The sequence below is a fragment of the Cricetulus griseus genome (assembly GCF_003668045.3).
Source record: "Cricetulus griseus strain 17A/GY chromosome 1 unlocalized genomic scaffold, alternate assembly CriGri-PICRH-1.0 chr1_0, whole genome shotgun sequence".
Taxonomy (NCBI): domain Eukaryota; kingdom Metazoa; phylum Chordata; class Mammalia; order Rodentia; family Cricetidae; genus Cricetulus; species Cricetulus griseus.
In genome coordinates this window covers 152,888,601-152,904,631 of record NW_023276806.1, presented here as the reverse complement: position 1 = coordinate 152,904,631, position 16,031 = coordinate 152,888,601, and the positions used below count along the sequence as shown (strand labels likewise).

The window sequence follows — 16,031 nt, the reverse complement described above, 5'->3', positions numbered from 1 at the left end:
TTGTTGTGGAATATCTTGTTTTCTCCATCTATAGTGATTGAAAGTTTTGCTCGGTACAGTAGTCTGGGTTGGCATCCATGCTCCCTTAATGTTTGTCGGATATCTATCCAGAACCTTCTGGCTTTCAAAGTTTCCATTGAGAAGTCGGAGTGATTCTGTTTGGTTTGCCTTTATATGTTACTTGGCCTTTTTCCTTTGCTGCTCTTAATATTTTCTCTTTATTCTGTAGGTTTGTTGTTTTGATTATTATGTGTCGAGGGGACTTCTTTTTGTGGTCCAGTCTGTTTGGTGTTCTGTAAGCTTCTTGTACTTTCATAGGCATATCCTTCTGTAGGTTGGGGAAGTTTTCTTCTATGATTTTGTTGAATATGTTTTCTGTACCTTTGAGCTGTATTTCTTCACCTTCTTCTATACCTATTATTCTTAGGTTCGGCCTTTTCACAGTGTCCCATATATCTTGGATATTTTGTGTTAGGGATTTGTTGGGCTTGAGATTTTCTTTGGTGGATGACTGTATATCCTCTAGAGAGTCTCCAACAACTGAGATTCTGTTTTCCATCTCTTGAATTCTATTACTTATACTCACATCTTTAGTTCCTGATCATTTATCCAGCCTTTCTATTTCCAGCATCACCTCATTCTGTGTTTTCTTTATTGTTTCTATTTCAGCTTTCATGCCTTGGACTGTTTTGAGTGCTTCCTTTACTTGTTTGGTTGTTTTTTCTTGGCTTTCTTTAGATTCTTTAAGAGATTTGTTTATTTCTTGAATTTTTTGGTTTGTCTTTTCCTCCACTTCATGTAATTTTTTGCTTGTTTTTTCTTCTATTTCTTTAAGGGATTTTCTTATTTCCTCTTTAAAGGTCTCTGTCATCTTCCTAAGATAATTTTTGAGATCCATCTCTTCTTTATCCTCTATGTTGGGCTTTTCAGATCTTGCTGGTGTGGAGTCCCTAGATTCTGGTGGTGTCATATTGGTCTTTCTGTTGTTGAGTGTGTTCTTATTCAGTTTTCTTCCCATGTCTTCTTCCAGTGGGTGCAGGTGGGGTCTCTCTCTCTCCTCTTGTTACCCGGTGGTGTGTGGGGCCAAGACTTCAATGTCTGCAGCTCTAGATGGTCTTGCCTCTCCTGGTAGTCTCCTCTCTCAGTAAGGGTCGAGCTGGCAGCAAAAAGGGGAAGGAAAAAGGGTAGTTTCCAGACTCAGGGAGCTCCTCCCTGCCTGGGCGGGTCCACTCTAAGCAGGCACAGGCCCAGAGAGATCCGGGGTGAATGGGAAGTTGGGTAGGAATAGGGCTGGAGCAGAGGGTACACTCACCTCAGTAGGGGTCAGGCTGCCGGAGGAGAACGTTGTCCTTTTTATTTAGACAGAAAAGAGGAGATGATGGGGGAAGTTGCTTCTGTGTATGTGTTTGTCTTATTGGATGATAAATAAAGTACTGTTTGACCAAAGAGGCAGCAAGTTAGGTGAGACTAGGAGTCAAGGAGGATTCTGGGAAATGTAGTAAAGAAGTGGTGATCCAGGCAGGAAGTGACATAGCAGGGAGACTCAGATAAACAAAGGCAAGAAGGAAGTGGGCTCCTTCTTTCTTCCTCCAGAGTAAACATGTGAGCCCAGGCAGACAGGATGCTTGCCAATGGCGTCCAATAAGATAAGTCTTATAAAATATATAGATTTATGATAATTAAGACTGAGCTAGCAGATGAGAAATCCTAGTCATTGGCCAAGCAGCATTTGTACCTAATATAAGTCTCTGTGTATTATTTTGGCCATCCACATGGCAGGCAGAACTCAAGCGGATGGCAGAAAGATTTATCGTTAACACTTCTTCCCACACATACAGTCTGTACTCCGTCACATAGAGTATCACCAATAGGGGTTTGAAGCATTGGGCATATGAGTGAATTGGCTTCTTTTTTGTGCTTTTCCTTATTTCACAACATTTTTGCAGCAAGGAGTTACCCTTATCCTCAGGAAGTACTAATGGTATCGTTTCTTCTGTGGGAATGTAGGGGGGCCAGCAAGAACCAGACCACTAAAAAATAGACACATTGGCTTCCTAACTCAAACAAGTAGGAAGCCACTAAAGAGTTTTAAACATGGTTGCAATAATATCTTCTTTGTATGGAAGAGAAAACAATCAGGCACCAGATTGATGAAAATGACCCTGGAATAGCATCAGAGACACTATTGTCCCTTCTGAGGCAGCAACTACAAAGAAGGTCACAAGTGCCCACTAGCCCTGTGAGGGCTCCAGTGATGTGGTTTGTCTGAGGGACTGTCATTGCCAAAGCTCCAGGAGAATGCAGAGCTATACAAACACCAAAATTGGGGATTCTGAAGTATTTCAGACAAGGGGGACATCCCAGAGCAGGCACCAGATGTTGAGATGCCAAATCAGGATTCAGACAGTCTGGAAGAGGGCCATGGAGAGTGGTAGGGGTCACAAAAGCAGGACGATATCCTGAGTTAATCCCTAGAATAAATGCTTCTAAGAGCACAGTGCATGAAAGACCAACTTCATTTAAAGGGACAGGGAACAGTCTAGAAGCTATGGCAACTTTCCTGGAGACAATTAGTGTAATTCTTAAATAAGGCAGCAGCAGAACTTCAGTGTGGACAAAGGAGGCCCCTGGGTGTCAAATGAAGTGGAGACTGGAGGATGCAGGAGATGCTGAGGATGGATCCATGGATGTCAGATGAAGCAGAGACTGGTGGATGCAGGAGATGCTGAGGATGGTGCCCAGACCATGACCCAGGCAGCAGCATGGACAGTGGTTAATTACAGAAGAGGACAGCTAGATCACTCAGTCTAGGAGTCACCCCTTGTCCACTCTTCACTAACATCTCTGAATATTCTACTTATCCATGTCTATGGAATCTCTCTTCCCACCTGCTCTGTCACCAGAAGACTTGTGATCTAGCACTCTACCATCCATCCTTGACCCTGTCTCTTTTCTATCCTCCACATGACCACAAGAAAGAACTTTCCAAAACACAGATGAAAGAGATAACACTTCTCACCCTACTCCATCCCCAGGACTTCTTTACAACTTGCTATGGCTTTTCATCACCTACAGAACAAGATTCAGAGTCCCCATTGGGAACATTCAAAGGCCAGTTACCAGCTGGCATCTAGTGGTTAGCAAGTGTTAGCACCTACCCTATTTAAAGTGTGTAGTCTCACAAGGAGCATCCACTCTGAGACACCTCATTAGTGTACTTGACCTTCAGGTTATCTTTGGGTCCCCTGGCAGCCAACATGAAAAGTGTTTATTCAGTGGCAAGGATTTACATAGTTAAAAATGACTTTGTGGTACTCAGTCTTCTCCTACTACTAGGGACTAAAGCAAGAATTCACAGGTAATTGGTCTTCTTTTCCAGAGATCACGAAGGACAACTGCAATGGGACCTGCCACACCAGTGCCAAGTAGGTGTCCCCTGACCTCTAGGAACAATACAAACTCAGTAGTTCTCATCTCAGGCCCTCCCCTGGGGGAAGTGTTTTCCTGACACCCTTGAAGAGAATGTAGGATAGATATACTTAAAGAAGAAACTGAATGTCTCTGAAGAAACCACAATGAGCTTGCCAGATCCAGCACATTCCATAAGCAGTCAGTGACATACCATTGACAAGAATGCCAGTTGTTACCCTAGCCCATACCACAAGGACCTTTCATGGAGGGGGTATCACTTTTATTAAACATTGGCCCAGTCCACAACCCAGACTAATGTCACTTTTTCTTCCTTACTGCCATAGGGCACATCCTCCTGTAAACTAATAAAAAGCCTAGTAGCTGGAGTTAGACCTGAACCCAAGGTCATCCTCCATCATTGCCATGTGACCTGGGGGCCAATTCTTTACTTCCTCCCTGCCTTGTTTTTTTCACTTATGAGTGGCAATAATAATTACCCTGCTCTTCAGGGGCGGTTATCTCACCTGTGAACAACATGAAGTAAGCAAAGCTCATGGGTAGCGCTGTGGACTGTATGGTTTGGCTGGAGTGGCTGTGGTTCTTCACCGGCTGTGGTGGGATCATGCCAGGAAACAACTATCTCTCAAGCTGTAGGCAGAGCCTCTGAGTGCTTCATAGAGTCACAAGCCTGGATGCTGGCTGAAGGGGGGATTATAGGTCACACGTGGGATGCTGTATTTCTCTGAACAATGTCATTTGTGCTTTTCCACCGCAGCTGCCTACTTAATCCAGATGGCAAAGCCTCGTGCAAATGTGCAGCAGGATTCCAAGGGAACGGGACAGTCTGCACAGGCAGGTGGAGCAGAGATCTGCTAAGGGCTTGTGTGGGCTGAGACATCCGACTGGGCCTCAGGAGCTGGTGCCAATCACTGGTGGTGACTCTGAGCAACTGAGGGTACCCAGTTCTGCATGGCTGGGCATGTTGCTTTGGGCTAGGCAGGCAACTGCATCTGTTTTACACATACTACACTGCATCTAAGCAGTGGCACACAACCTTGAGAGCAATTGGAATCAGCTCCTGGCTTTAAAGGTTATAGATCTGATTGATAAAGGCTGAGGCATCAGACTCAAGAGTGCATCCGTAAAGGTTTAAGTCCTGGTTCTTCCTCCTGCCAGACTCATAACCTCACATGGGTGTTTAACTACCCTGAGCCCCTCTGCTCATTTGTAAAGTAAGCATAAAAACCACCTTCCTTGCAGAGTGCTATGAAGGGTGAAATGGTCTCTCTGAGTACAATGGCCAAATAGGGCAGAGGTCAGAGGTCAGGCCCTTGCCTCGTTATTAGACCTCTGAGTTTGAATTGAAATGCTTACATCTGTGTTACTTCAGGAATGTTGCTTGGCTGTGTCTTTAACCTTACATTGGGTAGTTGTATATGATCCAGATTATGCTTGTAGAGTGCTAAGAAATGTGAGCTATTATTCTTAGAGAATATAACACATTTAGCACTAGAAAGGAAGAAATTCAGAAATCTTTCAGTGTCCTGGCACTGGGATGAATGCTGCTCTCAGCCTTAATTAGAGAAACTTGTCTTTTCAGTGAAGGATGGTGACTGCAGACTCATGGATGCTCACGGTGCTGAAAATAAGTCACAGTTGAGTTCTCAGCCCTAAACAGGATATTCATAGCACCCCATCTAATGCTCAGGGACACTGAGAAAGAGGGAGCTGAAAGAATGTAAGAGCCAGAAGATAGTGCAAGGGGGCTGGAAATGCTGTCTGCTGAGTGTGGATAGCCCTCACAATCATGGTCTCAGCTTCAGTTTCCCACACCTGGTCTGCACAAGGCCAAGCCTGTTCTCACCCAATTGTGGGTTGGGGGGAGCTCAGAGGGCCCCTCTCTCTGCTGAACTATTGGCTATTGGTAGATTCTGAGATAGGCACAGTCATTGTCTACAGTTGTGTAGCTAGCTTCTGATGAGCCTACCAATGCCCAGCAGAGAATTCCAAACCCATGGTCTCATGGACAGCCTGGGTAAACTCAATAGTTTGAAAGCAAAAGGATATTAATGTGGGAAATGGACTTGTGAAGAGGTAGCTTTAGCAGGGGTAGGTGGGAGACAGAGTAGTGGTGAGAATAACCAGGATGCATTATTATACAGGTATGAAACTGTTAAAGAACCAACTTAATAAAAGTTACAATGAAAAACAAACAAACAAAAACAAAAAAGATGGATCCTTACAAGGAACAACCCTTGGGGTTGCTCTTTGGCCTACACACTCACATGCATACACATCTCTGTGTGTCTTTGTCTCTCATACACACAGTCAAGAATGCAAATACAAAATGAGAAATCCAAATTCAGTAATAACTTAGAGCCGTAACACTTCCTCTGCTTGTGAGAACACAGACAATGAAATGCTCTATTCACCTCAGGCTGAACTCCTAGAAAATGAGAGAACACAAGAGTTTTCTCTAGTGCCATTTGGGTCTTCCTTTAATAAACATTTGTGAGCTATGATTTATAAATACTAACTGATCCATTCTGAATCAGTAAACAATGTGATGGCATGCATCAAACACATGCACCCACCAATGCAATCAAAACACAGCACAATTCGGCCAAAACCTCCTGTGAACTAGCTGGCATTAGCTCTACTGACCCCTATTCCTGCTCAGAGACCCCTGATAGTCTTTCTGTGATATCAGAGAGTTTTGTCTCTTCTAGAATCTGGTGAGAATGGAATTATGGATGCTAATGAGTCTGGCTCATTTCACTCACCTGTTTCCATGTTTGAGCTAATTTCATTGAGTAGATAAACCACCACCTCCATATCCTACTCTCTGATTGGTGTTTTCAGGGTTTGACTATCATGAATAAAATGTCTATCACACACACACACACACACACACACACACACACACACACACACACACACACACACAAAGCTTTTAGCATCATTTTTCTCTGAGTACCTTGTCCTGGGGGCTTTGACCCAGTTAGAGACAGAACAGTTAGCTTTCTAGACCATCTTAGCCTAAGAACTCTCAGAGGGTGCAGGCTGTCCTGGCCCTGGGGCCACATGTTCCCTGCAGAAGGAAGTACAAAGTCTACTAGGAAAAATAGCTGGAAAAGACAAAGTGAATTTTTTTCCTTGTCCTCCATCTTAGCCAGCATTAGTATTATTGTAATGAAACACCATGACCAAAGCAACTTGAGGAGGAAAGGGTTTGCTCCACTTCTGCTTCCATACCACCGTTTATTGTTGAAAATAGTCAATAGTGGAGCTCAAGCAGGGCAGGAACCTGGAGACAGGATCTAATGCAGAAGCTATGGAGGGTGCTACTTACTGGCTTGTTCTCCGTGGCTTGCTGAGCCTGCTTTCTTATAAAACCCAGGACCAGCAGCCCAGAGATGGCACCACCCACCATGGACTGAACCCTCCGCCATCAATCACTAATTGAGAAAATGATCTACAGGTTTGCTTACAGCCTGATGTTATAGAGGCATTTTCTCAATCGAGGTTCCCTCCTCTCTGATGACCATACCTTGTGTCAAGTTGACATAAAACTAGCCAGCACACTCTGTGTTGGGTAATTAACCACATTGATCAAGTGTCTTCTGGGGTTGTTCTAAAGGCTTCCTTTTATCAATGGCTCAGGTTTAAAAAAAAAAATTTCTTCTCCTGTCTCTTGCCTCTTCTGCAGCCATCAATGCCTGTGAGGTCAGCAACGGAGGATGCTCTGTCCAGGCTGTCTGTAAAAGAACCACCCCAGGAAGCCGGGTGTGTGTGTGCAAGGCAGGCTATACAGGCGATGGCATTGTGTGCCTAGGTAGGTGACCACCCCTGTCCATCTGGTGGAAATGGTGTCAGTTGGAGCCCTGTTAAAATTTTCTAGTGTATGAGCTCTTATTGTTAGGTCTGCTGCTGGGATCGTAACACAGCATGCCTTGGCAGAAAAGCCCAAGGGTATGGAAATGATGCACTCACAGGGGTGTGAAGGCATGTGATGCAAAAAGTTCACTTTGAATGGAAGGAGAGACCTTTTACATTTGAAAATTCTAGTGGCAACTGACATTTTTTACTTTCATTAGTTTATAATGTTGCACATCTTTACTTTAGAAAATTGCAAAAGACTAGGGGCGTGTATCTAGAGACAGGGACTCTTAAGCTATTTTTCCATTACCCCATTTTATTATATACCTAGACATTTCTAACAAGTGTTTATCATAATTATGTAACAGAACAACTCCTTGACAGTAGGGATGGTGCTTAAAGCACGCTCGGCCGATGTTCTAGAGTCGTGTCCTCGAATTTGAACTCACTGAAACGGGTTGCAGCAGTCATGCAAAGAAGAATCATGTGCTCTTGGCCCACAGTCACTCACTGACATCTGTTGCTCACTTTTCCTTTGCTCTCTTTGTATACTTTCCTATTTTCCTTAGTCATTTGAGACGAAGCTGTGTAAGCTGTGCTGTATTTGTCCTTAATAACTGAGTATATATTCCCTAAAAATGAGGTCACTTATGACCTAGCCACACACAGTTCCTGACTGCAGTAAATTGATTGTCACTATTAAGTTTTCTAATTGCATTCTATTCTTTCAATTGCCCCAATACTTCTCTAGTATGGGGTCTTTGGGGGGACTACATATTGCATTTAGTCCCTTAGCTCTTTACTGTATTTCTCTGATACTGTGTCTTTTATTGGGGGTTTGAGAGTTTTGCTTTTTTCATTACTAGATTCCACTTGTATACTCCAGACCAAAATGTCACAAAAATCATGTATCCTTTGCAGGTTGTCACAAGTCTCAAGGTTTCCATCTAGCCCTTGTTTATGATACGAATTTAACCTCTAGGTCAAAGTGCTACCGAGTTATCCAGTGGATAGCCATTTCCCCCTTTGCTACCATTAGTCAGTGGAGAGAAGCTTCCACATTGAGCAATCTGCTTCTCCTCAGAATGTCCTAAATTGAGCTTCTCTTGATGAGTCTTTTCTAAACCAGTCTTTATGGTGTTGCAAATAATTGTGTTTTCATCCCCAAGTCTCCTCAATGGCTGCACTATGAGACTGGGTGCTAATATTCTCATTCAAAACATTAATATTCATTCCACAGAGGGTCAGATTTAAGCCTACAGATGTTGCCTCTGCTAGAATTAGCCCAACCCAGGGCTGGGGGGAGCAGTTTTGAGAAACCATCCCCCTCGACAAGTTACTTCTGTCTGTCTCTGAAGTTCTAGAAACTGAGTCCCACATTGACACCTGCTGTTCTTGTTCAGCTATCCAAACCATCTCCAGTCCCTGGGAAACCCTCAGAATGCCTCTTCATTGAAATAAAGCTTGACACTCATAACACATGTTGACTTTTGTCTTAAAGAAATAAACCCGTGTTTGGAGAACAATGGTGGCTGTGACAGAAATGCAGAGTGCACACAGACAGGGCCCAATCAGGTGAGTAGCCTCTCGTAGGTTTCTTGGGAGGAAACCCCTGAGTCTTAAGACCCAGACCTAAGGGAAGGAAGTACAGAAAAGACCTTGGATCAGTAGCAGCCAGAAACACTGCAGGGCAGACAATTAAAACACAAGAGGACATTTGTGGGGAAAGAAGAAAATGAGGAGGGAGGGGACTAGGAAAAGGGCTTTGTAAAAGTGGGATGTACTCGCCTGCAAACCCCCGTGATCCTAGAAGCACCTAGAAGTTTCACTAAAGTGTTCCCCTTTCTTTGAGCTTTCCAAAACCCAGAATTGCTCTCATTTTTCTTTGGCTCCAGGCTCTAGAAGGCACTGTGCCATGCCAGGAGCTCACAGTTCAGACTTCTGACATTGATATGGCCCCAACAGACAGTTGTGTAGCTACCCTGGAGCAAGTGAATTTGGGGGAGTGGGAAAATAAGAGGGGCAATGGAGGAGCAAAGGACTCCCCCACTCTGCCTCCCTCAGCCTCAGACATGTGCTGAACACACAAAATGGCCAGGCAGGTAACCTGGGTAACAAGTCAGATACCCAAGAAGTGTCCCTTGGAGCTCACTGCATTCATCAGCAGGCAGATCAAGCAAGTGACTAAAGCAGTCTCTACTGGACTTTTCCTCACATATTTTTGTGTCTCGGTAGAGTTTCTATATACATGGAATGAGGAAATTGTTCTTGTAAGGTTTCTGACCCCTGGAACCTGTAAGTGTTCCTGCAGACCTGGAAGGCAGTGGTGAGGAACTGAGTTAGGAGAATACTACTACAGCTAAAAGGAGATCGCTGCTAGGCCTGTTGGGAAAGGTTTGGACAAGGCTGGGGCCAGTGGTGAAAGAAGAGGAGAAAGTGGAAGCCTGCCCAGGTTGCCCAGACTAGCCCCACCTGTGGGTCCAAGTTCTAACAAGTGGCCCTCAGGCCTGTGAGGTCCTGTTCCCAACTCCCCACAAACAGTATTCCCTTCCTCAAGCTCCCAGTTGCCTTCCTTGTCCATCAAACTGTGCGATGGCTTGTTTTCCTGTGTGTATCCTGTGTGCTGCAAAACCTTCCCATCAGCACATGCTAGCACTGGTGTCTGGGTTCATTCTTGGTGGACAAAAGATAATACTACAGCTGAGCCTTCTTCCCCCTGAACCTCTACCTATCAGGAAAGAAGGTATCTAGGCAATAAGGATGGCATGTTTGTGAGATCTAGTACTCAAGTATACTAAACTACGTTTTAACAAAAAAAAAAAAAGTCCCTTCTCATGCTGCCATTATACAATCAAATACAAGTCTGAGATTCGGTGTACTAACCTGCCTGTTAAATGACCCTTTGCCTGTGCTCCTGAAGGCTGTCTGTAACTGCTTGCCAAAGTACACTGGAGATGGGAAGACCTGCACACTCATTAATGTCTGCTTAACCGTGAGTATGCTTCCAGGCCCATAGCCTTGGAGCCTTCTCCCACCTTCTAGGGAATACAGAGGCCGTGTGTTCTCCCCTTGGATCTCAGAGCTAATTCTGGCTAATGAGGCTTACTTTTCCTCCTGTGCCATTGTCATGCTGGGGAGAATGGAGAGAACAGACTGCTACCCCACAGCCTGCCCCTTGGCTACATGATTCTGATAGGAGAGAACAAGGTATACAGAATTGGTCCAGCATTCATCTGATGCAAGTGTCCCAAAAGCAGCTTAGTTAGTTTCCCAAAATACAGAGAGTGCTGAGAAGCATTCAGGAGTCAGCTAACAAGCCTTAGTATCCTGCTCAAAATCTGGTTCCCCAGCCACAGTGACTGGAGATAGAATGTTGATATGTTGTTGCCTGAGTTTGTTTTCTGTGTTTCATGTACTGAACGAGGAAAGAAGAGAGGGGAGTTCATACTAACCCTGACATGTACCAGAAGTTACCTTGTGAAGAAAGTCTGCAGGGACAGTGAGAAGACCAGACAGTGGCCAGGAGTTGAGAGAGGGTGGGATGAATAGGGGCACCTGAGGAATTCTTAGGACTAGGAAACTACTCTATATGAAACTTTGGTGTTGGGCACACATCATTATATATTTGTCAAGACCCACAGAATGTCCACCAGCAAGAGTGGGCCAACATGCAAGCTGTGGGCTTTAATATCAGTGCATCAATGCCAGCAAATGTACAACTAACAAACACAAGGTGTTAATGATGGGGAAACCCAGGGAGCAGTAGTGTCTCTATAGGAATGTCTACACTTTCAACTCTGTTTTCCTGTAAACCTCAAACAACTCTTAAAATCGATTACTTTAAATAAAACAAAACCCACTACATTCATATAGAAGCCAACTGTCAATTTCCTATCTTTTATACACATGCACACACACACACACACACACACACACACACACACACACACACACCTGAATGTAGCTTTTATTCCTCAGATTTGTTGTGTCTTTCCTACATAAACTATCTCTGTGATATTAAGAATGTGCCCAAGAGAACACACAATTTTTTAAGAGGTCCAACTTAGCTCAGATACATTGCCCTTTATCAGTAGACATCTAGAGAGAGCTCAGGACCCAGAAACATGAACTTCATGACTCAAATACAAACATAACCTCATAGAGACGTCTCTATCTTCTCCCAAAATATATCTTCTGGTTCTCCCATGACTTTTGACCTCAGACTAGCTCATTTGTACTAACCCAGTAGGATCTGAGTCTGAAACTGGACAAGCTGTCTACCACTGTTCAACCTACCCCCGGCCCATGCCTCCAGTGGAGTACAAGGTTCCATAAGCTTCATGCCCTGACATGTCACATCTGAGGCACTGTGGTCATCCAGGCTTCTGACAGCCTGCATCAATGTGACATTTATATGTGCTGCTCTCTAGAGATCTGGGTTTCCATGATTTCTCTCATTTAATTCTTCAGATACCCAGTGGGACAAGGAATAACTAACCCCAATTTATTCATGAAAAGACTAGCTGTGAATTATTTCCCTAGGCACATTAGTTTCATTTCCTGTTGCATGATAAAATACCCTAAAAAGCAAACTAGGGCAGAAGGGGTTCATCTGGATCACAATTCCAGGTCACAGTCTGTCACTACAGGGAAGTAACAGTGGCAGGAGCTTGAGAGAACTAGTGACATTACATCCATCTCCAACATGAAAGAGCAGTGAACTGATACATGTTCTCCTATGCTGAGCTCTTTCCCATTCATGCAGTTCAGAACCACCTGCCTAGAGGATGCACCGCCCACAGTGGGCAGATCATCCCCGTCAATCAATTTAAGAATCCACCCACATGGGCCAGAGAGATGCCCAGCAGTTAAGAGCATTGGCTGCCCTTCACAGGTCCAGGGTTCCATTGTCAGCATTCACTTAGCAGCCCGTAGACTGTCCCAGAGGATCCAACACCAGTCCCTGAGCACCAGGCACACATGTGGTGCACAGACATACATGAAGGCAAAATACCTATACACATAAAAATGAATAAACAATTTTTTAAAAAGAGATAGTCCTCCATAGGCATGCTCACTAGACAACCTGATCTGGGCTGCTCCTCACTGAGGCTTCCCCACCCGGTAATCCTAGACTGTGTCACATTGGCAGTTAAAACTATCACAGCAGAGGCTGCTGTAAGATTTAATCACAGGCAGAGCACAGAAATGTATATGATTCTCGAGGGCTAAAATCTAAAGTCAGTGTGAGTAAGGATGCTTCTGGAAGCGCTGGGGCAGAGCCTTCCCTTGCCTCTTGCAGCCGAAGTGGCTCCAGTGCTCCTGGCTGTAGCTGCCGACCACAGCTTCTGCCCTCTTCACCTCCATGTCTGTCTTCTGCTCTTACACAGACACCTGGGGTTTAAAGAGCCTCATCTCAAGCCCCTTAGTGACATCTGTGAAAATGCTTTTTCTAAATAAGGTCACAATTACAGGTGACTTGGGGCATAAGGACCAGCCATGTTTGGAATGGGACAATTCTTCCTGCCTCTGGCTGGCAGAAGTAAAGATCCTGATTGGAGGTCATGGAGCCCAAACCCATGTGTGTCTACCCTAGGCCAACACTATGGACCATACACTTGGGTGGCTTGTTTTGCCTGAGCACTTCCAGCTGATGCTCTGAGAACTAAATGGACTTGCTCTCCAAACAGATCCATTGGCCTCCCTGTTGGTCCAGCACGCTCAAGAGAACAATGGCCTCTGTTTGGAATGACTGCACAGACAATACAGGAGCAAACACAGGTGGCTGGGGCACAGGGCTGCTGATAGAAGAACTCCAGGTGGCTCTATCTGATAGCAGTTCCTCCACGCTATGTTGGCCAAAACACTTGTGACATATCTGCTCTGGAGGTCCAGAACTCTTTGCTGTCCTCTTGGAAGCATATGTTCAGGAGTTAGCTCTCAATTCCAAAGTCATTAGGGCCATCAAGGGCTGAACAGGGATGCACAGCAGGAAATGGGAACTTAGTTCCTCTCTAATGAGTACCATCTCAGAGCCTCAGATCTCTGTGGCCCGGAGCAATGCCAGCCAGCATTGGCTATACAAGAACAACAGAAATTTTCATGTGAATTTTTCCAGTTTTTAAATGATGGTAATAACTCAAAGGAAAATTCAAAAACTCTAAACATTGGGGTAAGCAAACAAAATAATTGTAAAGCAGTCCAAGAACCATGAATTTCTCCCCAAGTCCTATCACCAAGTGCCAGCCAGGCAACAGGGCCTTCTGTGAGGGACTCTTCTATCCCAACCCATCTGTCTCTTCAGTGCCACCACAACAGAATCCTGGAGACAAGGTAGCTTGAACAGAAATGTAATCCTTACACTCCAGAGGCCCAGGCTCAAGATGCCAACTTGTGGTACAGGCCTTCTTGGTGTATCATAACCCAGATGAGTGAGTGAAGTGAAAATGAGGGAGGGTAAGAGACAGAGGAGGGTGGATGGAGAGAGAAAAAGAAAGAGAGGAGGAGAGAGAACGTAAACCTCCACGAGGGGAAGAAGGCTCTGAGGCACACAGTGTTAGGGATGGTGCCGGGTTCAGGGTAAGGGCTTTGTGAATTCAGGGAGGAGTGAGGTATGTGGTCAGGAAACAGGTATCCAGAACTCCATGGAGCAAGTGCCCTTGTGGTGAGGGATAACATGGGGCTTCTAGGCCTCTGGAGTGGGCAGAGATCAAGAGGGGTGTGACAAGAAAGGACTCTCCTGTGTCGTCTTGGAGCATGCTGGGCATTGCAGCTGTCCAAGTCTGGGGTTGTTGGCTGGAAGAATCATGTCCCCTGGCATCTACTTTTCTAAACAGCAAATAGAAGTGTATCCCCTGAGGTGGGGTTCTGGGGTGCTGACCATCATCGTACTCAGCAAGTGTTTTGGGGAAAGAGTGGCGGGCAGGAGGGAGATTGCCAGCAGTGGGTGTTGAGCCTGTTGAGCGGCTCCTTTGGTCCTCACTAGACCCATGTTCCTCTTCCTGGCTCCATGTTCCTTCCTCACTGGAGTCTGCTCTGGTTCAGAGCCCATGCAGAGGCCACTGTGGAGGCTTACTCAGCTGTGCTTTGTATTTTAGCCTCCTCTTCCACTTATGAGTTCTTGAGGGCAAGGCAATGTGTTCTGTTTTATATTGGCTTTCTGTCATCCTTCCTATGACCAAATCAGAGTGTGGCCTAAAGATGGAAACTATCACACATGAAGGGTACTTATCCATAGAGGGCTGGAGACCTGGTGGTATGAGCAAACCTGCTGTCTTGGGATATAAGGCTGTCTAAATGGCCAACAACCATGGTACTATAAGGCAAGTTCAGGAAAAGGAATAAAGATGGCTCAAAGTTTAAGAGCAAGAGGGAACGTGGGGATGTTTACATATGTTCACACATGCACATGCATATGTGTGTATACAGTGCATGTATGTTGCTAGGGATTGAGTCCAGTGCTTTGCACATGCCAGACAAGTATTCTACCACTAAACTGTATCTACAGCCCTCAAATTATAAATTTCAGCACAAAATTGCTCAGAAAATATTAACAAAGTTGGCAGATTTACTGGTCTGATTGAGTCCCTCCTCCACCTCTTGGCAATTTTACCAGAATAATGGCGGCTGCAGCCCATTGGCCATCTGCACCCACACTGGGCAAGATCAAAGGATATGCACCTGCAAGCAGAACTACACAGGGGATGGATTCACCTGCCGCGGCAGCATCTACGGGGTAACAACAAGTCTCCAGGAAATAAACTGAACATCCCAAATTGCTGAGTGTTCAGGTTCCCCAGGGATTTGCTAATCGGTTGCAATGAAAAGAGCTCTATCTACCCAGGGAAATTCCTGTGGCCTAGGAAGGGAGTGGCATCACGATTAAGACTGGCAAAGCTCTGGAGTCAGAAACACCTGGGTTTGGATTCAGCTCTGCCAGGGAGTAGCACTGTGACTCAGAGCAAGTGATGTCACTTTTCTATGTATCACTCCAAGTGAGTCTGGAAAAGAAAATGATAATGACATCAGTTCTGTCAAGTTCTTACAGAATCAGATATGATGGTGGATGTCAGGAACACAGAGCTCGTAGTAATGCCAGAACATTGCCATGCTTTGGATGACTGTGTAAATAGATGAATGTGGTGTGTGTGATATATCTCAAATGGGTGACATTCTGTGTGTGTCATGTCTGTGACATAATATGAGTATGGATGTATGGTGTGATGAGGCATGTGTATATAGAATGTGGTGACTATGTATGACATACTATGGGTAGTGTGTGGACTCATAACATGGTGTGTGTGAAGTATGGATTGTGTTTGTGGTATCTATAGTATATGCATATGTGATGTATGGCATATGTGTCTGTGTGTATGGTATATATGGTACATTTGTGGTATATCCTATGTGTAGTATATGGGGTATGTGTGTCTGTGTGTATGATGTATTTGTGAGGTATGGTCTGTGTCTGTGTGTGTGTGTGTTAATTGTGTGCATGTCTGTGTGTGTTGTATATGGTATATTTGTGGTGCATGCCATGTGTAGTGAATGATGGGTGTGTGTTGTATGGAATGTATGTGTATGGGGTGTCTGGGTGTGTATGTGTGTGTGAGTGTGTGGTGTCTGAGATGTGTGTGTGGGTGTAGGTGAATGGGGCTGTGGTATATGGAGTGTGTGTGGTGTATTTATGGTATGCATATGGTAGATGTGAGATATCTGTGTGTATATGTGTGTGCCAGGTA

At 44.9% G+C, this 16,031-nt stretch overlaps 1 protein-coding gene across 1 annotated transcript in view; it reads left to right on the top strand.

Annotated features, from left to right (window-relative positions):
* Stab2 (stabilin 2) overlaps window positions 1-16,031 on the top strand; it is a 175,987-nt gene that overhangs the window by 122,859 nt on the left and 37,097 nt on the right. Inside the window, exons 40-45 of the mRNA XM_027392551.2 lie at window positions 3,380-3,425; window positions 4,187-4,263; window positions 7,121-7,246; window positions 8,792-8,865; window positions 10,211-10,282; window positions 14,906-15,025. Of these exons, the coding sequence (XP_027248352.1) occupies window positions 3,380-3,425; window positions 4,187-4,263; window positions 7,121-7,246; window positions 8,792-8,865; window positions 10,211-10,282; window positions 14,906-15,025 (515 nt within the window). The remainder of the gene's footprint in view (window positions 1-3,379; window positions 3,426-4,186; window positions 4,264-7,120; window positions 7,247-8,791; window positions 8,866-10,210; window positions 10,283-14,905; window positions 15,026-16,031) is intronic.